Source organism: Chrysemys picta, chromosome 17, assembly GCF_011386835.1.
Source record: "Chrysemys picta bellii isolate R12L10 chromosome 17, ASM1138683v2, whole genome shotgun sequence".
Lineage (NCBI taxonomy): Eukaryota > Metazoa > Chordata > Testudines > Emydidae > Chrysemys > Chrysemys picta.
In genome coordinates this window covers 26,657,243-26,678,454 of record NC_088807.1, presented here as the reverse complement: position 1 = coordinate 26,678,454, position 21,212 = coordinate 26,657,243, and the positions used below count along the sequence as shown (strand labels likewise).

Genomic DNA, 21,212 nt, shown 5'->3' with positions numbered 1-21,212 from the left:
CGCCCCCAGCCCCTGCAACTCCTCCCCCTGGTCTCTGGGCTCCTCCTCAGCCCCTCCCCCTCCTCTCTGGGCCCCAACGCCTGCATCTTTCTAACCCCTCCCCCGTCTCCCAGCCCCACCCCCTCCCCTCTGCTCCTGCTCTTGTCCTGGCTGCTCCTCATGCGATTGGCCAGTGCCGCCTCGCGCCTCGCCTTGTGGTTGGCCAGTTCTCCCTTCCCGCCCAGCGCGCGAGGCGGCGTCGTGTGATTGGCCGCCGCCTCAGGCCTCAGGGCCAATCAGTGGAAGGCGCGAAACCGCGCGGGGAGGAGCCGCCACGCTCCGCCTCCGCCAATTGGCCAGCCTGCCTCTAGCCAATCAGAGGCGGGAAAAGGCACCGCCCTTTCGGAGGACCCCAGGGTGGGTTGACGGTGGCGGGTGCCTGTCCTGAAGAGGGCGCGGACGGAAGGGAGACGCCCACGGCTCGCCCGGACTGCGGAGAGCGGGGAGTCCAGTGACCAGCCCCGCCGAGATCGGGCGGCGCGGGGGTGCGGGTTATTATCAGGCACTTGTGGAGGGCAGCTATATCGGGCCGGGAAGGACCCCGCAACCCGGAAGTGGCCGTGATGGGGCCTCCCTGTCCTACAGAGCCGGCTACATCCGGGCACCGGCACCGCGGGGCCTAGCGGTGGCCTGAGCCCCAGGCTGGTTCATGGGGAGGGCTCAAGCCGGCGAGGGCTCCTGATTGGGTGAGGGGCAGAGGTCACGTGGTCCCAGGGCGGCGGGAGGAAGTGACGCGGAGGGCACGGAAGGGTCAAGGGCCACACGTGATGCCATCAGATTACGCTATGACGTCACCGTGTTGTGTCGTGTCACGTGGTAATGAGGTAATGTGATGTCATCTCACTGCAAAGTGATGTCACTCCTCACGACTGTTGTCATGGGGACAGCGCACAGCTGGTGATGTCATGGCACTGGGGTGGTGACGGCATCGCACCGTGCGACGTAATCGCGGTGGCGTCAGGGTGTCATGCTGGGTGATGTCATCGAGTGAGGTCACCAGCCCACGCGATGTCACACAGGGTAGCGGCAGTGCCGGGTGATGTCATCGAGTGAGGTCACCAGCCCACGCGGTGTCACACAGGGTAGCGGCAGTGCCGGGTGATGTCATCGAGTGAGGTCAGCAGCCCACGCGGTGTCACCCAGGGTAGCGGCAGTGCCGGGTGATGTCATCGAGTGAGGTCAGCAGCCGACGCGGTGTCACACAGGGTAGCGGCAGTGCCGGGTGATGTCATCGAGTGAGGTCAGCAGCCCACGCGGTGTCACCCAGGGTAGCGGCAGTGCCGGGTGATGTCATCGAGTGAGGTCACCAGCCCACGCGGTGTCACCCAGGGTAGCGGCAGTGCCGGGTGATGTCATCGAGTGAGGTCAGCAGCCCACGCGGTGTCACCCAGGGTAGCGGCAGTGCCGGGTGATGTCATCGAGTGAGGTCACCAGCCCACGCGGTGTCACCCAGGGTAGCGGCAGTGCCGGGTGATGTCATCGAGTGAGGTCACCAGCCCACGCGGTGTCACCCAGGGTAGCGGCAGTGCCGGGTGATGTCATCGAGTGAGGTCAGCAGCCCACGCGGTGTCACCCAGGGTAGCGGCAGTGCCGGGTGATGTCATCGAGTGAGGTCACCAGCCCACGCGGTGTCACACAGGGTAGCGGCAGTGCCGGGTGATGTCATCGAGTGAGGTCAGCAGCCCACGCGATGTCACCCAGGGTAGCGGCAGTGCCGGGTGATGTCATCGAGTGAGGTCACCAGCCCACGCGGTGTCACCCAGGGTAGCGGCAGTGCCGGGTGATGTCATCGAGTGAGGTCAGCAGCCCACGCGGTGTCACACAGGGTAGCGGCAGTGCCGGGTGTTGTCATCGAGTGAGGTCACCAGCCCACGCGGTGTCACCCAGGGTAGCGGCAGTGCCGGGTGATGTCATCGAGTGAGGTCACCAGCCCACGCGGTGTCACCCAGGGTAGCGGCAGTGCCGGGTGATGTCATCGAGTGAGGTCACCAGCCCACGCGGTGTCACCCAGGGTAGCGGCAGTGCCGGGGTGATGTCATCGAGTGAGGTCACCAGCCCACGCGGTGTCACACAGGGTAGCGGCAGTGCCGGGTGATGTCATCGAGTGAGGTCAGCAGCCGACGCGATGTCACCCAGGGTAGCGGCAGTGCCGGGTGATGTCATCGAGTGAGGTCACCAGCCCACGCGGTGTCACCCAGGGTAGCGGCAGTGCCGGGTGATGTCATCGAGTGAGGTCACCAGCCCACGCGGTGTCACCCAGGGTAGCGGCAGTGCCGGGTGATGTCATCGAGTGAGGTCACCAGCCCACGCGGTGTCACCCAGGGTAGCGGCAGTGCCGGGTGATGTCATCGAGTGAGGTCACCAGCCCACGCGGTGTAACCCAGGGTAGCGGCAGTGCCGGGTGATGTCATCGAGTGAGGTCAGCAGCCCACGCGATGTCACACAGGGTAGCGGCAGTGCCGGGTGATGTCATCGAGTGAGGTCACCAGCCCACGCGGTGTCACCCAGGGTAGCGGCAGTGCCGGGTGATGTCATCGAGTGAGGTCAGCAGCCCACGCGGTGTCACCCAGGGTAGCGGCAGTGCCGGGTGATGTCATCGAGTGAGGTCAGCAGCCCACGCGGTGTCACCCAGGGTAGCGGCAGTGCCGGGTGATGTCATCGAGTGAGGTCACCAGCCCACGCGGTGTCACCCAGGGTAGCGGCAGTGCCGGGTGATGTCATCGAGTGAGGTCACCAGCCCACGCGGTGTCACCCAGGGTAGCGGCAGTGCCGGGTGATGTCATCGAGTGAGGTCAGCAGCCCACGCGGTGTCACCCAGGGTAGCGGCAGTGCCGGGTGATGTCATCGAGTGAGGTCACCAGCCCACGCGGTGTCACCCAGGGTAGCGGCAGTGCCGGGTGATGTCATCGAGTGAGGTCAGCAGCCCACGCGGTGTCACCCAGGGTAGCGGCAGTGCCGGGTGATGTCATCGAGTGAGGTCACCAGCCCACGCGATGTCACCCAGGGTAGCGGCAGTGCCGGGTGATGTCATCGAGTGAGGTCAGCAGCCGACGCGATGTCACACAGGGTAGCGGCAGTGCCGGGTGATGTCATCGAGTGAGGTCACCAGCCCACGCGGTGTCACCCAGGGTAGCGGCAGTGCCGGGTGATGTCATCGAGTGAGGTCACCAGCCCACGCGGTGTCACCCAGGGTAGCGGCAGTGCCGGGTGATGTCATCGAGTGAGGTCAGCAGCCCACGCGGTGTCACCCAGGGTAGCGGCAGTGCCGGGTGATGTCATCGAGTGAGGTCAGCAGCCCACGCGGTGTCACCCAGGGTAGCGGCAGTGCCGGGTGATGTCATCGAGTGAGGTCAGCAGCCCACGCGGTGTCACCCAGGGTAGCGGCAGTGCCGGGTGATGTCATCGAGTGAGGTCACCAGCCCACGCGGTGTCACCCAGGGTAGCGGCAGTGCCGGGTGATGTCATCGAGTGAGGTCACCAGCCCACGCGGTGTCACCCAGGGTAGCGGCAGTGCCGGGTGATGTCATCGAGTGAGGTCAGCAGCCCACGCGGTGTCACCCAGGGTAGCGGCAGTGCCGGGTGATGTCATCGAGTGAGGTCACCAGCCCACGCGGTGTCACCCAGGGTAGCGGCAGTGCCGGGTGATGTCATCGAGTGAGGTCACCAGCCCACGCGGTGTCACCCAGGGTAGCGGCAGTGCCGGGTGATGTCATCGAGTGAGGTCACCAGCCCACGCGGTGTCACCCAGGGTAGCGGCAGTGCTGGGTGATGTCATCGAGTGAGGTCAGCAGCCCACGCGGTGTCACACAGGGTAGCGGCAGTGCTGGGTGATGTCATCGAGTGAGGTCACCAGCCCACGCGGTGTCACCCAGGGTAGCGGCAGTGCTGGGTGATGTCATCGAGTGAGGTCACCAGCCCACGCGGTGTCACCCAGGGTAGCGGCAGTGCTGGGTGATGTCATCGAGTGAGGTCACCAGCCCACGCGGTGTCACCCAGGGTAGCGGCAGTGCTGGGTGATGTCATCGAGTGAGGTCACCAGCCCACGCGATGTCACACAGGGTAGCGGCAGTGCTGGGTGATGTCATCGAGTGAGGTCACCAGCCCACGCGGTGTCACCCAGGGTAGCGGCAGTGCTGGGTGATGTCATCGAGTGAGGTCACCAGCCCACGCGGTGTCACACAGGGTAGCGGCAGTGCTGGGTGATGTCATCGAGTGAGGTCACCAGCCCACGCGGTGTCACCCAGGGTAGCGGCAGTGCCGGGTGATGTCATCGAGTGAGGTCAGCAGCCCACGCGGTGTCACCCAGGGTAGCGGCAGTGCTGGGTGATGTCATCGAGTGAGGTCACCAGCCCACGCGGTGTCACCCAGGGTAGCGGCAGTGCTGGGTGATGTCATACCAAGTGTGGACATCAGAGCGGGTGGTGGCGCTGGGTGACATCATCGCGGTGCAGTGATGGCGCTGGGTGACATCACCGCGCTGGGTGACCCACAGTGGTGGCGCCGGGTGAGTGACTCGCTGGTCTCTCTGCGCAGGCAGCAGCGGGTGCCATGGAGCCCGACCAGGCGGCGAGCGCCCAGACTGGGCCGGGAGCCACCGAGACCAAGATCCATTTCAAGGTCACCCGGTTCATCATGGAGGCAGGTAAAAGTTTGGGGGCTGCCGTGCTGGGGGAGAGAGGACGGTGAGGCGGTGGGGGGTACAGGGGCAACCGTGCTGCTGGGGGGCAGTGCCTGCTGGGGGATGGGAGGCTCTGCCAAATGGGCAGAATGGGAGGGGCAAGGGGCAGCCGAGGAGTGGGGGGCATAGCCGAGGTGGCCAGTCAATTGGGGGAGGCCTAAGGGGAAGCCAGCACCATATCCCTGAGGGGGAAAGGAGGCCATGCCAGTTGGGGAAGGGGTGGGTGGCATATCGGTTGGCGGGGGCTCTCCCCTCCCTCACAGTGACACCCCCCCTCCCTCCCAGGGGTGAAGCTGGGCCTGCGCTCCATCCCTGTGGCCACGGCCTGCACCATCTACCACAGTTTCTTCACGGCCACGGTGGCCCCGGGGCCCTACGACCCCTACCTGGTGGCCATGGCTGCGCTGTACCTGGCCGGGAAAGTGGAGGAGCAGCACCTACGCACTCGGGACATCATCAACGTCAGCCACAGGTAACCCCAGCCTGTCTCCGGCTGGGGGTCTGCAACCCGCACCCTAGGGGGTAGAGCTGGGGGCCTGGAGCCAGGATTCCTGGGTTCTCTCCCCGGCCCTGGGAGGGGAGGGAGTCTGGTGGGTTAGAACAGGGGGGGCTGGGAGACAGGACTCCTGGGTTCTCTCCTTGGCTCTGGGAGGGGAGCGGGGTCTTGTGGGTTAGAACAGGGGGGGCTGGGAGCCAGGACTCCTGGGTTCTCTCCCAGCTCTGGGAGGGGAGTGGGGGCTGGTGGTTAGAGCAGGGCGGGCTGGGACACAGGACTCCTGGGTTCTCTCCCAGCTCTGGGAGGGAAGTCAGGTCTGCAGGGCTAGAGTAGGAAGAGTGGGGGTCACTCCTGTCTCCCCAGTCCCACCCCCCGCTAACCTCCCCCTCCCCAGGTACTTACACCCCCAGAGCGACCCCCTGGAACTCGACTCCCATTTCTGGGAGCTGCGGGACAGCATCGTCCAGTGCGAGCTGCTCATGCTGCGGGTTCTCGGCTTCCGCGTCTCCTTCCGGCACCCCCACAAGGTGGGTCCTCGGGACGGGCCTGGGAGCGCAGCGGGGGGCACAGGGGGTTTGCCCTGAACCTGCCGCTCTGCCCTACAAGGAAGGGGACTGGCAATGGAGGCCAGGATGCCTGGGTTCTATGGGGAAGGGGGGTCTGGTGGGTTGGAGCTGGGGGCTGGGAGCCAGGACTCCTGGGTCCCCCCTTATCCCCCATCTCTCCCTGCAGTACCTGCTCCATTACCTGCTCTCCCTGAGGCGGTGGATGAACCGACACAGCTGGGAGCGGACCCCCGTCTCGGCGGCGGCCTGGGCACTGCTCCGGGACAGCTACCACGGGGCGCTGTGTGTGCGCTACCTCCCCCAGCACGTGGCGGTGGCCGTGCTGTACCTCGCCCTGCACTGCTATGGGGTGGAGGTGCCCGCCCATGCACAGGCCCAGAGACCCTGGTGGCAGGTAAGAGAGGTAGGGACTTAGCCCACACCTTGGAGCCCTTTTGCCGGGGAAACTGAGGCACAGAGTGGGAAAGTGGCTGGCTCAGGGTAACCGAGAACCAGTGGCGGAGCCAGAGACAGAACCCAGGCGTCCTGCCTCCCAGCCCCCCCTGCTCTAACCCTCTAAAACAGCTCTGGCCAAGCCAGCCAGCCCCTGCCCTGGGCCTGAATGGGAGCCAGCGCCCCCTAGAGGGGACAGACCCCATGTCCCACTGTAGAGCTCCCCAGCAGTTCATAGAATATCAGGGTGGAAGGGACCTCAGGAGGTATCTAGTCCCACCCCTTGCTCAAAGCAGGACCAACCCCCACTAAATCAGGCTGCATTCCCTGCGCCGTTGCTCCCATCTCCTTTCCTCCTCTCCAGGTGTTCAGTGACGATCTCAGCCAAGCTCAGATTGACCAGATCGTATTGGACCTGATCCAGATTTACACCTTGGATGCGGAAATCTCCTAATGGGGTCCAGAGAGCGACCCAGTGCGGGGGAGGGGACAGGCCCCATTCCCACCCCCCGAGCCAGCCAGTCCCTGCCCTGGGGCTGGATGGGAGCCGGCGCCCCCTAGAGGGGAAAGGCCTCATGTCCCATTCCCGCCCCCTGGGGCTGGATGGGATCTGGCACTCCCTAGTGGGGAAAGACCCCAGACCCCATTCCCACCTCCCAAGCCAGCCAGTCTCCGCCCTGGGGCCAGATCGGAGCCGGCACCCCCTAGAGGGGAAAGACCCCAGACCCCATTCCCACCCCCCAAGCCAGCCAGTCTCCGCCCTGGGGCCAGATCGGAGCCGGCACCCCCTAGAGGGGAAAGACCCCATTCCCTGCCCCTTCCCCATCTTTGAAAGCGGAGTGTTGGTTGCAGTCTGGGTGTCCTGTCCCTCAGCCGTTACCCTCGCTGCCCGTGCTCCTCCCGCGGGCCGGCTGCCTTGTTGGCTGCACCTCGAGAAGGCCGTCGGACCCGAGCACCGTGCCAGCTCAGAGCCGCTGCAGCTGCTGGGATGCGAGCTCCAAAGAGCCACATCACGCGCCCGGCGGGTGTTAGCCACATGGGTCCCGACCAGCCGATTCCACATGTACCTGGGGCTCCTTGAGCTTGGACTGCTTGATCCGGCGAGTAAAGTTGTGCCTGTGAACCAGCTGTGAACGGGTTGTTCTTTGGGCTTTGCCCCGGGCTTGGGCCTGGCGCACCCATTTCGCCCGCTGACACCTGGGCCCGTGGAGCAGTGCTGGGTCGCAAAGGGGGCGTAGGTATAATCACCACAGCCATGAGGCTGGGGGGGGGTGGTTCCCACACATGTAACCGACTCTGCCTGAGTTTGCAGACAGCCTGCATCGCCCACATCTTACGTCTTCCCCTCCCCCACTCGCAGGAGGAGAAACGGCGTCCGGGTGAGTTATTTTATTAATTTTTAATAATATGAACAAACTTGATCGAGCCATTCAGTTGAGTTATATGCTTTGATCCAGAAATGGGCATGGTGGGGTGCGGGGGTCACAATTTCAGTCCGAAATCCGCCCCCACACTGGGGAGAGGTGGGGGCGGGGACACCCATAGAAACCTTGAATTGATTTTTGTTTGTTCCTTAAAAAAAACCCCAAAGCAGTCTGTGTGTGTCCCCGGCTGAGAAAGGGAAGAAACCAGAACGGATCCCCCGCCTGGGTGTGGTTAGCCCCAGCGAGGTTTTCACGGCTGAAAAGTGAGCGGGGAGTGTTGGGTTGTTAAAGTTTTTTTTTTTTTTTTTAAATATATATCTATATATTCCCCCCTCCCCCGCCCCGGTCTATCAATATATCTACAATATTGAATGAGAACAAGCTGGATGGAGGGAGGTGAGATTTCCTGGATTCACCCCCCCGGGGAGTCGAGGGGGCTGGGCTGGAGGGCGGAAGAACGGTCCTCGCCGGGGTGGGGGTTACCCATGGCTTTTGAGAGCGCTGGCGCTGGTGGTTGGACGCGGGGTTAGGTGTGGAAACAGGAAAGGGGCCTCACAGGAAATATGGGACCCCGCCCCCGCCTCCCACACACGGCTTTTGAGAAGGATTGTGCCAGAAGGGGAAATTGAGGCAGTAGCAGGTACTTGCCCTACCAGAGCCAGGGGTAGAACCCAGGAGTCCTGGCTCCCAGCCCCCCCTGCTCTGACCACCAGACCCCACTTCCCTCCCAGAGCTGGGGAGAGAACCCAGGAGTCCGGGCTCCCAGTCCCTGCTGCTCTAACCACTACACACCAGTCCCCTCCCAGAGCCGGGGAGAGAACCCAGGAGTCCGGGCTCCCAGCCTCAGGTGGGGGAGCTGAAGGTCTGTAAGTAACACCTGAGGGCCAGCCCTAGCTGGTGTGAATGGGGCAGCTCCATCCACCCCCAAGGGCAGCTGAGGGGCTGCTCCTCTGCCACCCCAAATCTCCATGGGGACTGGAGGTGCCCCGAGGAGGCTGGGGGCACAGAGGGCAGGGGCGGGCCCTGGGTGCCGGGCAGTGCCGCAGGTGGGGCGTTGGGAACCAGAGCGGATGCCCCTCCCCCTCTGCAGCACACAGGCCCCCTCCCGGGCTGTAGCATCTCCCCACCAGCAGTACAGGGGAGGGGGGAGCTTAACACTGACCGAGACATACAGCATTTGGGGGGGGACTGCCTCTCACCCAGTAATCTGCGCAGCGCCCGGCGTGACGGGCGTCTCCCATCTGGGTTGGGGGAGTTACGTGGCAAACCTGGGGCCCTGCTCTTGGTTGGGGTCCGGGTGGGGTCCAGTGTGACAGTCCCCTCCCGCAATCCTCCCGCCATGTTTTCACGACCAAGCCCTTGTTAAACACCGGCTCCAGCGCCCGACAACTTTAAAAAACAAACAAACCGAAACGCACAATCTCCCCCGCCACCGCTTGGGCTGACAATTTGCCCCGGGGGGAGAGGGGGATGCTGGGTGGTGGTGGTGGTAAGTAGCATGTGGGGCCGGCATGCGACGGTCAGTCCCGTAAGACAGTCAGTCGGTATCGTATATATATTGAGGCTATAGATCGCTAAATGGGCCCTCGCCCCGTCCGCAGTGGGTCCTTCCCGGCCGGCTCCAGCACCACAAAGAGTCTGCCTGGGCTGGCGCGCCCTGGGGCACCCGCCTGGGGCTGAGGCTCCCCAGAGAAATGGGGGCCGCTCCCAGCTCCAGCTCTGTCCGCAGCCAGTTCACACTCCGACAAGCCGAAGGAGCCCGGGCCCCTCTGTTCCTCTGGCTGCTGGATTTCCTGCCCCCGTGCCGTGGGGCCAGCCTCCCGGGGCGTTAGAGGGACGTTTCCATGCTGTGGAGCGGGCTGGCGGGGCCGGCGGAGGTAGGAGACTTGGAGCCGTCGTCAGTGGCCAGGTAGACGCCGCTGTCGATGGCGTTGTTGTTCTTGTTGGGGGTGGGCGGGGGGCTGGGGGGCCGGCGGGCCGCCTCGCTCTCCTCCACGTCGGTGTCGTCGATCAGGGGGATGTTGTGGGTGTAGTCGTTCAGCAGGAACTCCGGGGTGGTCATGAAGTTGTGGATCGAGGTCTTGGAGTCCGGCTTCTCCAGCCCTTCGTAGAGCGAGCTACGGAACGCTTTCACTACGCGGATCTGGGGGAGGGCACCCGGCGGCCGGGGGGAGGCGGGCAAAGGGGAAGGCAAAAAGGAGGGGAAAGAAGGGTGAGTTCTAGGTGCCAATCCAGGCAACACGCCCGGGGGCAGCCTGCGGTAACCTGGTTACTGTTGATCCAGAAGAGAACCCAGGACTCCTGGATTTTAGGCTCCCCCCCCCACTCTAACCCATTAGACCCCACTCCCCTCCTAGACCCAGGGAGAGAACCCAGGAGTCCTGGCTCCCAATCCTGGGCATGCACAATTATCTGTAGCATGATCTATCTGTCCACCGATTGTTCTGCACCTTCTGTATCTAATCCAAAACACGCCCCTTTGTGCATCCATCCCATAGACGCCCTCGTCTCTGTATCTATCCTACCCCCATCCATCCCGCCTGCTATCTGTCCTACCCCCACATCCATTCATCCATCCCATAGACACCCCCGTCTCTGTATCTATCCTACCCCCATCCATCCCGCCTGCTATCTGTCCTACCCCCACATCCATTCATCCATCCCATAGACACCCCCGTCTCTGTATCTATCCTACCCCCATCCATCCCCCCGGCTATCTGTCCTACCCACACATCCATCCATCCATCCCATAGACACCCCCGTCTCTGTATCTATCCTACCCCCATCCATCCCCCCGGCTATCTGTCCCTACCCCACATCCATCCATCCCATAGACACCCCCGTCTCTGTATCTATCCAACCCCCATCCATCCCCCCGGCTATCTGTCCTACCCACACATCCATCCATCCATCCCATAGACACCCCCGTCTCTGTATCTATCCTACCCCCATCCATCCCCCCGGCTATCTGTCCTACCCCCACATCCATCCATCCATCCCATAGACACCCCCGTCTCTGTATCTATCCAACCCCCATCCATCCCCCCAGCTATCTGTCCTATCCACACATCCATCCATCCATCCCATAGACACCCCCGTCTCTGTATCTATCCTACCCCCATCCATCCGCCTGCTATCTGTCCTACCCCCACATCCATCCATCCATCCCATAGACACCCTCGTCTCTGTATCTATCCTACCCCCACATCCATCCATCCATCCATCCATCCATAGACGCCCTCGTCTCTGTATCTATCCTACCCCCATTCATCCCGCCTGCTATCTGTCCTACCCCACATCCATCCATCCATCCCATAGACGCCCTCGTCTCTGTATCTATCCTACCCCCATCCATCCGCCTGCTATCTGTCCTACCCCCACATCCATCCATCCATCCATCCCATAGACGCCCTCGTCTCTGCATCTATCCTACCCCCACATCCATCCATCCATCTCATAGACACCCCCGTCTCTGTATCTATCCTACCCCCATCCATCCCCCCGGCTATCTGTCCTACCCCCACATCCATCCATCCATCCCATAGACGCCCTCGTCTCTGTATCTATCCTACCCCCATTCATCCCGCCTGCTATCTGTCCTACCCCCACATCCATCCATCCATCCCATAGACACCCTCGTCTCTGTATCTATCCTACCCCCATTCATCCCGCCTGCTATCTGTCCTACCCCCACATCCATCCATCCATCCCATAGACACCCCCGTCTCTGTATCTATCCTACCCCCACATACATCCATCCATCCCATAGACACCCCCGTCTCTGTATCTATCCTACCCCCATCCATCCCCCCGGCTATCTGTCCTACCCCCACATCCATCCATCCATCCCATAGACGCCCTCGTCTCTGTATCTATCCTACCCCCATTCATCCCGCCTGCTATCTGTCCTACCCCCACATCCATCCATCCATCCCATAGACACCCCCGTCTCTGTATCTATCCTACCCCCATTCATCCCGCCTGCTATCTGTCCTACCCCCCACATCCATCCATCCATCCATCCTATAGACACCCCCCGTCTCTGTATCTATCCTACCCCCATCCATCCCCCCGGCTATCTGTCCTACCCACACATCCATCCATCCATCCATCCCATAGATGCCCTCGTCTCTGTATCTATCCTACCCCCATCCATCCCCCCGGCTATCTGTCCTACCCCCACATCCATCCATCCATCCATCCATCCCATAGACGCCCCTGTCTCTCTATCTATCCTACCCCCACCTATCAACCCTCTCTGTATCTATCCTACCCCCACCCACGGATCTATCTATCCTATCCCCTATCTATCCACACCCACCCTGCCCCGCCCTGCCCACCCTCCCCCAACAAGGCCACCCTTCCAGCTCCCTGGGTCAGGCCCTAGTCCCTTTTCCCGCCCCGTAGTCCCTGTGATGACCAGTCCCTGGCTCTGCTCCTGGCAGGACTTGCCATGCCCCCCCAGAGAACAGGAGAGCGCTGAACCGGCGATAGCGCCCACGGGCCGGACGCTGCAGTGGAGGGGATGGGGGGTGGTGGAATGAGCATCAATTGAACACAAAGAAAACTCAGCAACAGAAAAGTGGAAGAGCCTGTTTTCTGGGTTCAAGATTCTCGGACGCCTGGGTTCCCAACGGCCACCCCACCCTTTGCTGGGCTCCTTCAACAGGCATTTAACCCCCTGCAGCCTTCTGAGGACGCCATAAAGGGGTCAATGGGCCGTCGCTCTAGGGGGCCGGAGGGGGGTAAAGCACCTTCCTATGGAGAAGCCACTTTACAACTCTCACGCCTGCCTCGTGTGGGGCAGGGGTTGCCCCCTTTGGGAGCTGTCACACCCAGGGGAGGCGGGGGGGCACACGCTGGGCATGGGGGGGGGGGAGCCCTGCACTTGTTTGGGGCCGAGCCCAACTCAGGACGGGGGGGGGGGGGGGGGGCGGCGCTGGATCAGGGGCACAGGGCAGCAGGACTCAAGCCCTGGGGTGGGTCTGTGCAGTGCATTGTGGGCAGGGCCAGCTCCCGGCCCCCGGGAGCCCCCCCGGGGACATAGCGCATGCTAGAGCGGGAAGGAAGCCACCCACAAGTCCAGCCGGCCCCAGCCCCCAGCGGATTGCAATGGAGCAGGGGGTACGTGTCACTGACCCCCCCCAATAGCCCCACTGGGGGCAGTGCAGCACGTTTGAAAACTAAGCAAGGGGAGGGGTCAGTGAGGCGCTCCCCCCCCCCCCGGGGAAAGTGGGGTGCACTCAAGGATTGGGAGCCAGGGTCCAGTGTGTGTGTCGGGGTGCTGGGGTGGGGCTGGGAGTGGAGTAGGGGCTGGTGGATTAGAGCAGGGGGGCTGGGAGACAGGACTCCTGGGTTTTTTCCCTGGCTCTGGGAGGGGAGTGGGGTCTGGTGGTTAGAGCAGGGGGGGCTGGGAGCCAGGACTCCTGGGTTCTCTCCCCGGCTCTGGGAGGGGAGTGGGGGGCTGGTGGTTAGAGCAGGGGGGGCTGCGAGTCAGGACTCCTGGGTTTTTTCCCCGGCTCTGGGAGGGTAGGGGGAGCTGGTGGTTAGAGCAGGGGGGGCTGGGAGCCAGGACTCCTGGGTTCTCTCCCGGCTCTGGGAGGACACTGGGGATTCGAGTGTGTGTGCAGCGGGGAGGGGCTCGGACTCCTGGGTTCCATCCCCGCCTCTGTCCCATTCTTCACTCTCAACCTCCCTCTGTTTAATGGGGGGGGGGGTGACCCATCCTCTCTCTGAGCCCTTTGGGGCAGGGGTCCTGCACCCAGTCGGGGTCTGTGCTGTACCCAGCCCCTCCCTCACGTAAGCCGGCGATTTCTTTGGGAGGATTGTCATCTAGCCAGCACTGCCCCCTCGCCGAACCATGCCCAAGCCGAGCTGGGGGGGCGACGCCGGGCAGACCGGGGCGTCCCTGGGTGGGCAGAGCGAGAGGGAAAGGCCTGAGGACAGACAGACAGGCGGCATGCGAGAGTGCGGTAAACGTTCGAGTATTCATGCCCATCCTTGCTGGATCGTAACGGGGAGCAGGGGGCCTCATGCCAGCGGCTCTGTGTGCCCGTCCATGCCATGCACCCCACCCCAGGGGCAGCGAATGAAGCGATGCCGGGGGGGGGGAGATAAAGAGGCTGGGACAGCAAATAGAGCCCAGTACCCCCCCCTCCCGTTCTGGCTGGGGTGTGTGTGTCAGGATTGGGTCCCTGCAGAAGCAAAATGGGGCGGAGGAAAGAGGCGGAGCGGGAGAAAAGGGGTGCAAAGATGGGGTGGACGTGGGCAATGAGGCAGGACTCTCCACAACTGTCCACTAGGTGGAGCAAAAAGATGCCCCCCCCCGCCGGCTTGGGGCAGTGCGGGGGGGGGGGGGGGCGGGGCAGGCTGCATGGGGTGACAGTGGCTCACAGGCCGGTTTGGGAAGTTCGAGGCTGAGGACTCCTGGGTTCTACTCCCAGCTTGGCCTGGCTGCTGGGGCACATTGCCTCAGTTTCCCCCTCCGTCTATTCACCCCGTGAGCTCTTCGGGGCAGGGCCTGTGTGCACACAGCACCCCGTGTGACAGGGCCCCCCGAGCTGGTCAGGATCAGGGGTGTCTCTACAGTGTCCAGTGTGACAGAGGTCCCCGATCTCGGGGGAGGGTCTCAGTCGGGGGGCTCTGCAGCTGCAGCCCCCAAGACTGGAATGTGGGGGAGGGCGGCTAAGGGCCTCTTCCCATGAGCCCCCCATCACTACGGTGTCAGATTGGGGGGGGGAATCTCTAGACCCCTGGCAGTGAGCAGAAAGCAAAGTCAAGGATGGGATGGGGGTGGTCAGGGGGGGGAGGGGATGAAAGGTGTGATTGACAGACAGCTCCCCCCCCCCCCCCCCCCCCCGCAAACACTCGAAAACACCAGACTCCTGGCGACCAGACAAGTGGCTCCATCCCGGCTCCTCGTGGCAGCTGGAAAGCGGGGGAAAAACAGGGGTTGAGATGGAAGGATAGTGGGGGGGCGGGGATGGGGGGGAGCGTTGGGGGTTCATTTCAGGCTGCGGCTGGTGATGGTTTTGAAAGGGGGGGGGGCATCCCGGAGGAGGGGGGGGCAGCTCGCTGCCAAGCGGGGCCTGGGAACAGGCAAGCGCAGGGATGTGTATTTGCGTGGGATTGTGGGCGGTTGCACACCCTAAGCTGGCAGCTCCCCCCCCCAGATATGGAGTCTCCCGGTCTGGGAAGTGGAGCCAATGGCCCTGCCCTTGTCTGTTCAGAGGGTGAGCTCTCGAGGGCGGGGGCCGTGCAGTGCCCTGAGCACGAGGGGTCGGTGCCGCTCCTGGTGCGACAGGGACCCCCGTTGTGCTAGGCGCTGCACGTGCACCTGGGAGAGCTCCCGGTCGGAACCCCACGACCTTGGCCACCCTCAGTCCCCACCCGGCTTGACCCCACTGTGTAATTTACGAAGGTCCGGATCTGAAATTTACCTTGCTTTCAGCCTAGCCCTGCTTGGCCTGGGATGGGGGAAATTACAGGCAGGTTCCCGCCCCGATCCCCACCCCCCTCTTATATTCTGGAGGGGCCGGGGTGGGGGAAAGGTTCAGATTCGTTTTCCAATCGTTCCTGAAATGACCCTGCCAGGCCGCCCGGCCGCTGATCGGTTCCTAAAAGAAATACAGGCTTTGTCACGACCCCGCTGGCCGCCGACGGGGGGAGGAGGGGGGCCGGTCGGAGGGATGCGCCAGGAAGGGGCGGGGGGGGGGGGGGGCAGAGGCGAACGAGACACAGAGCTGTGTGGAGAGAAAAAAGCAGCTAGAGACACAGATCGGAAAAAAAGAATCGACAGCAAAAAGTGGGCCGGGCTCATACTCGAAGGCTTACCCTGCGGGGAACGGGGGCGCCAGAAGCAGAAGGACGACACCGAACCACACGAGAAGAAGGCACCGAGAGTCCATCCCTACCCCAGCCGGAGCAGACCCCACAGCCCCCTTTACTAGGCTTGAAGGTATTTTTGCCACCCAGGACGCCGGGGTTCCACCCCGAGGGAAGGGAGCGACAGGCCCCGCTTAACTCGCCAGCCTGGGTTTGTCGCCATGCGCTTCTTAGAGGAGGAGAAAGGAAGTTTATCGGGGGAGGGAGCGCCCCAGATTTTGAGGGAGGGCTGGGGGAGAGGGGGGCTGAGTGGCCTACGCAGGCCCATCTAGCCTGGTATCCCGCCTGCCCCCGTCTCAGAGGAGAGGAATAGAGACCACCCCCGTCTGAGTGCGCACCCTGGCTAACCTAGCCCTCTGGGAAACAGAAATTCCTGATCTGGTTTCTCTAACCCACCCATGCCCCAGTAGCCCATGAATAAACTTGGCTCACGTGAAGGGAGTCACTCCAGATTCACACCAAATCCGAATCTGATTCCTCTTCATTCATGGGTGTGTTCAGCAGTAGAATCTGGCCTGTTTGGGGGTCCCCAAGGGGCCAGGGCAGCACTCCCAAATGGGCACGCACAGAAACACGGACCCAAACACCGACTGTGAATGGGGCCAGATCCCCAGCTGGACGGGGGCGCAGACTGGCGTCACCCGCTCCATTTCAGCTGGGGAAGCCACCCCAGAAGGACAGAAGAGGGAGCCAATAAAGGGGCGTGGGGCAGGGCGGGGGTCTTGAATCAACCGGCTAAAGGGAAAAGAGAGAAAGCGACCGTATGGCTTTAGGAAATGGAAATCCGGCTCGCCTGAGGTCGGACAGAGAGCAGAGAGAGAACTGAAAAAAATAGATAGGAGACCAACAGTGAGCATGGGGGGGCCGGGGCAGAGGGGGGGCCATAGGAGGCGGGGAGGAGGGGGAAACGTTAAATCTGTCTTTTTTTGTTGTTCAAAAGCACACAAGCAGTAAGAGCAAAACGGTCACTCACTCCCGATGGTGGCAGAAGTGGGATTGCCAGCGGAGAGAATTACGTGAGTAGGGGTAGAAAGATTGGTTACTTCGTGCAGCTGGCTGAGGACCGAGGAGCGGCGCCGCACGGCCCCCTGAAAGGAGCCGCTTCTCTTGAAGGTGCTAACTACTTCCATCTACGAGAGAGAAAATGAGATACACAGAGACGTCGTCCGCGGTTGGCACTGAGCATCGGGGGAGACAGGGGAGGCGGCGGCTGCAGAGATCGGTGGGAGATGGGGGGGGCTTTAAAAAAAAAGCCCACATCGGCTGCTGGGGTCGGGGGGAATCTCGGCTTGGGGTTAAAACAACAAACCCGTCTCGAATCATCTCGTGGAGGTTGAGAAACGCGTGGGAACGGGGCGCCCACCAGTGGGTTGGGAAGGGGCTGCAGAAGAAGCGGCCCCGTTTTCAAGCCACGCTTATGATTTTTTTGGGGGGGTGTTCCCCCCTCCCCCAAGCTATGGCTGGAGCCGAGGAGGCTGGGTAAATGGGGAGGGCGATGGGGGGGGTGCGGGTGGAAATCGGCCTCGCTCCATTGACGGCGGCTGGCTTGTGCGGGGCATCCTGCTGGCTAAGGGACCGTGGGACCATCCGTCTGACCCGGCCACGGAGCAGGCTTGGTAGAGAAACGTCCCGTCATGATTCACACTGCACCCGTGAAGGAGAATCCACCACGACCCCGGTGGAAACTGTCCCGGGAGCTAATTCCCCTTGGCGTTAAACATCGGCCCGCCTCGTGCCAGCCTGAATGAGTCTGGTTCGACCTGCGGTTGCTGGCTCGCGGGGTGCCCCGTTTCTGCTCCCCGGGGAGGGCTGGGATCCACTCCCCCTCAGCCTCAGGGCCGGGCGCCCTGCCCGTGGTGAGGGGGGGGCGCCGTGTGGCTGCCGGCATAGGGTCAGAAAGGGTTGCCGGCTGGCAGGGGAGAACTGCATGGGGGGGCATCCAGATTTCTCCCTGTTTTATCCACTTCTGGTGGCTAGAACAGGGGGCACTGGGAGCCAGGACTCCTGGGTTCTCTCCCGGCTCAGGGAGGGGAGTGGGGCCTCGCAGTCAGAGCAGGGGGGCTGGGTGGGTGCAGGGATGCACAGACGAGCACTCTCTGTCCAAGCACCATAAGCCAGGCTCTGTCCCTCACGTTAACAAAGGGAAGGAAATAGGTTACAAGTCGCCACGTCCCTTTACGGCGCCTCCGAGAGATGCCGGCTGCAATCAGAAGGCAGGTTAGTAACCCAGGTCCTCTGAAAAGGGGCCCATCTACGCGGCGTCCTGCCTCGCTGCTTCAGGACGCCCCCGTCCAGCCCTTTGGAGAAACATCTTCTGACCCCAGGATTTTTGGAGGTTGGTTCAGACCCTACACCGGCCGAGCTCCTGCCCCGGACCCCGACACCCAGAGCTGGCCCAGAACGGGAGATGGGGATTTCCCTCGCCGCAGAAAAATCCCATTCAAGTTTTTCCCCCCATTTTCCACAACATTTTCCTAGGAAAATTTCAACTTCTATTTTTTAAAAAAGGGGGATTGGCAGAAAAATTAAAATGCTCAGCCCCTACTTCAAAACACGTTCAGTTTGAGGACTGAAAACAGGATAATTTTGGCCATAAACGGTCAAAAGTGGAGTATTTTGGGCTGAAAATTACCCCAAACTGTGTATTTTTTGGCCAAAAACTGTATTTTGGATGAAAAAAAAAAAACAATTATTTTCATCTCCTCCCCTCAGAGAGAGAATTGAAAACTTCTGAAAACTGGATATTTTTGACCAAAAATGGCCAAACCAATGTTTTTGACCGAAAACTGCATTTTTGGGTCTGAAAACCAATTATTGTCATCCCAAAATTTGCCCGAACCAGATTGTATCTGACCAAACCCACATATTTGTGGTCCCAAAATGGTGTAACCCTGGCTGAAAACTGCCTTGTTACACTCCAGCACTGAGTATTTTGGGCCCAAAATCTGAACATTTTTCAGGCCAAAACTATTCTTTTCCCCAGCAACCAAACAATTTGAATTTTTCCAGCTGAAAACCTTAGGGTTCCCCCTCCCAAACGAAATTCTTGTTTTGTAGAAAACGCTGGAGGAATCGTCTACCAGGTCCGGTCGCCGATATGCCTCAGCTTTCTCCAATCACATCCTGCCTGGGGAATTCCTCCCAGCACCCAAACAAGGATGCCCAGGGATGGCCCCAGGGTGAATTGGGCTGTCGCCCCCTTAAGAACTGGCACCTTATAGCCAGCCACAGTCAGTCTGGCTCCCTCTCCCACGTCCTGTGGTTGGACGATGGAGACATTTCCCAAAATAACCTTAACTCTGCCCACTCCCCGTCCTGAAGTGCGCCCCCACACCCTGGGGTCAGAGGTGCATGATGGAGCGCAGTGGGCTCAGGAGGGGGCCATGCAGAGGGAAGAGTTAAGATTGGGGGCAGGGGAAGTCACATCTCCCATCTGGGGCTCATTCGGCTACAGAGCCAGGGCTGAAATCCATCCCCTAGTGTATAAGGTCTGTGCAGAGCCCAGCTAGGGGGCACTATGGGACTACACGTAAATGATGGTTGGAGAAAAACTCTCTGGGCAGAGGGAGGGGGCAAATGACAGCAAAAAACCCTGGGGTCCTGGCTCCTCACCAGCCATGCCTGAGTTTGCAGAGAGCCTGACCCAATCACTCTGAGAAGGGGGGAGCTGCCCCCATTCATCTCACCAGGGTGCAAACACCGATGCCCAGGGTCTGCAAGTTAGAGGGGGCAGGTTACAAACTGGGTGACAAGAAAACACCCCATTCTGGTGTCCTGAGTGGCTTAGGAGATGTCTTCCCACCCGCCAATGGATAATACCATGGGTGCCCATCTAGCCCAGTTTCCTGCCTGGCGCCCCAGATCAGACTCAGGACATCTGGGTCTCCTATTGGTTTGAGTGGGAATTGAAGGTGGAAACAACAGGGCCATGAGCCAAGTGGCCACCGGATCCCCTGCTCGGGGTTAGGAGATTCCGGGCCATCTCTCTCCTCCCGTCATCTCTAGGCACAAAAGCAAAAAGGGGAGTGGGGAAGGGGAAGGTGGGAAAGGGAGGGGGTGAGCTTGTTGACACGTTGGTGGGGGAAGTGGAATCCCACATTCCCCATCCCAGGCATGAGCGTGAAGGGGCGTGGAAGCGGATTAATGCATTGGTGGGGGCAGTGGGATACCCTGGGCCCTACCTGGGTCTGGATGCGGTTGAGGCCACGGAACCAGAGGATCTGGCCTCGGCGCAGCTCCCGCTCGGCGTGGTCTATCTCCTCCTCGTCCTCCGCCATCTCCTCATCTGTGATCTCGTCCTTGCCGGGACCGTGCCCCGCCTCCTTCAGGCATTTCAGGTGGCTGGTGGGGATGGTGGCGATCACCTGCAGGGGGAGTCAGAGAAGGGGGTTAAACCCACCCCCAGGCACACACAGGACCCTGACCCCCCCCCACCAATCACCACCCTGGAGCTGGGGAGAAAACCCAGGAGTCCTGGCTTCCAGCCCGCCCCCGCCCGCTCTGTCCATCCAACTCTGGCCAACGTCTACGACTCCAAACATGGTGAGCGCCCTGAGTCTCAGTTCCACTGCTGGGGGAGTCACTGGACGGAGAAATGGGTCGGTGCCTTGATGTATGAACCCGGACGCCTGGGTTCCCTCGCCAGCTCTGGGAGGGGAGTGGGGGCTGGTGGTGAGAGCAGGGGGGGCTGGGAGCCAGGACTCCTGGGTTCTCTCCCGGCTGTGGGAGGGGAGAGGAGCAGGGCACTAGGGAGGCAGGTCGGGCTGCTCACCTGTCCCCACAGGAGCTCGCCGACGCCCACGAAGAGGCACCAGAGCCACTGCTCGGCGTTGAGGGGCGAGCAGCTGAACGGCTTCCCCCCGAACTGCACGATGACGATCTGCAGGGAAAGGAGACGGGGGACTGAGTTGGGAGCAGCCTGGGACAGGGCCCGTGCAGCGCCCGGCGCGGCCGCGCTCTGGGTCGGGGGGAGGGTTTGTGCAGTGCCCGGCGCGGCCGCGCTCTGGGTCGGGGGGAGGGTTTGTGCAGTGCCCGGCGCGGCCGCGCTCTGGGTCGGGGGGGGGGGGAGGGTTTGTGCAGTGCCCGGCGCGGCCGCGCTCTGGGTCGGGGGGGAGGGTTTGTGCAGTGCCCGGCGCGGCCGCGCTCTGGGTCGGGGGGGGGGAGGGTTTGTGCAGTGCCCGGCGCGGCCGGCGCTCTGGGTCGGGGGGGGGGGAGGGTTTGTGCAGTGCCCGGCGCGGCCGCGCTCTGGGTCGGGGGGGGGGGGAGGGTTTGTGCAGTGCCCGGCGCGGCCGCGCTCTGGGGTCGGGGGGGGGGGGGGGAGGGTTTGTGCAGTGCCCGGCGCGGCCGCGCTCTGGGTCGGGGGGGGGGAGGGGTTTGTGCAGTGCCCGGCGCGGCCGCGCTCTGGGTCGGGGGGGGGGGAGGGTTTGTGCAGTGCCCGGCGCGGCTGCGCTCTGGGTCGGGGGGGGGGGGGGTTGTGCAGTGCCCGGCGCGGGCCGCGCTCTGGGTCGGGGGGGGGGAGGGTTTGTGCAGTGCCAGGCACGGCCGCGCTCTGGGTCGGGGGGAGGGTTTGTGCAGTGCCAGGCGTGGCTGCGCTCTGGGTCGGGGGGGGGGGGGAGGGTTTGTGCAGTGCCCGGCGCGGCCGCGCTCTGGGTCGGGGGGGGAGGGTTTGTGCAGTGCCAGGCACGGCCGCGCTC

The 21,212-nt window shown here is 62.5% G+C and overlaps 2 protein-coding genes across 5 annotated transcripts in view; one reads left to right on the top strand and one right to left on the bottom strand.

Moving 5' to 3' along the window:
- Nucleotides 1-367: 367 nt before the first annotated feature.
- On the top strand, nucleotides 368-7,334 carry CCNQ (cyclin Q). Of its 4 annotated transcripts, none has more exons than XM_024112859.3 (6): nucleotides 368-524; nucleotides 4,573-4,681; nucleotides 5,003-5,189; nucleotides 5,608-5,740; nucleotides 5,946-6,173; nucleotides 6,576-7,334. In XM_024112859.3, the coding sequence occupies exons 2-6, from the start codon at nucleotides 4,588-4,590 to the stop codon at nucleotides 6,663-6,665; spliced, it is 732 nt and encodes a 243-aa protein (XP_023968627.1). In that variant the 5' UTR covers nucleotides 368-524; nucleotides 4,573-4,587; the 3' UTR covers nucleotides 6,666-7,334. The 4 variants fall into 4 exon arrangements, with proteins under 4 accessions (XP_023968627.1, XP_042717330.1, XP_005280165.1 ...); XM_042861396.2 differs by having other exon boundaries at nucleotides 376-530; XM_005280108.4 differs by having other exon boundaries at nucleotides 381-725.
- Nucleotides 7,335-7,588: 254 nt separating this feature from the next.
- Nucleotides 7,589-21,212, bottom strand: part of LOC101940571 (plasma membrane calcium-transporting ATPase 3) — a 51,511-nt gene continuing 37,887 nt past the window's right edge. Inside the window, exons 17-20 of the mRNA XM_065571008.1 lie at nucleotides 20,291-20,474; nucleotides 19,701-19,883; nucleotides 16,563-16,649; nucleotides 7,589-9,778 (exon numbers count right to left, since the gene is read on the bottom strand). Of these exons, the coding sequence (XP_065427080.1) occupies nucleotides 9,464-9,778; nucleotides 16,563-16,649; nucleotides 19,701-19,883; nucleotides 20,291-20,474 (769 nt within the window). The 3' untranslated portion in view covers nucleotides 7,589-9,463. The remainder of the gene's footprint in view (nucleotides 9,779-16,562; nucleotides 16,650-19,700; nucleotides 19,884-20,290; nucleotides 20,475-21,212) is intronic.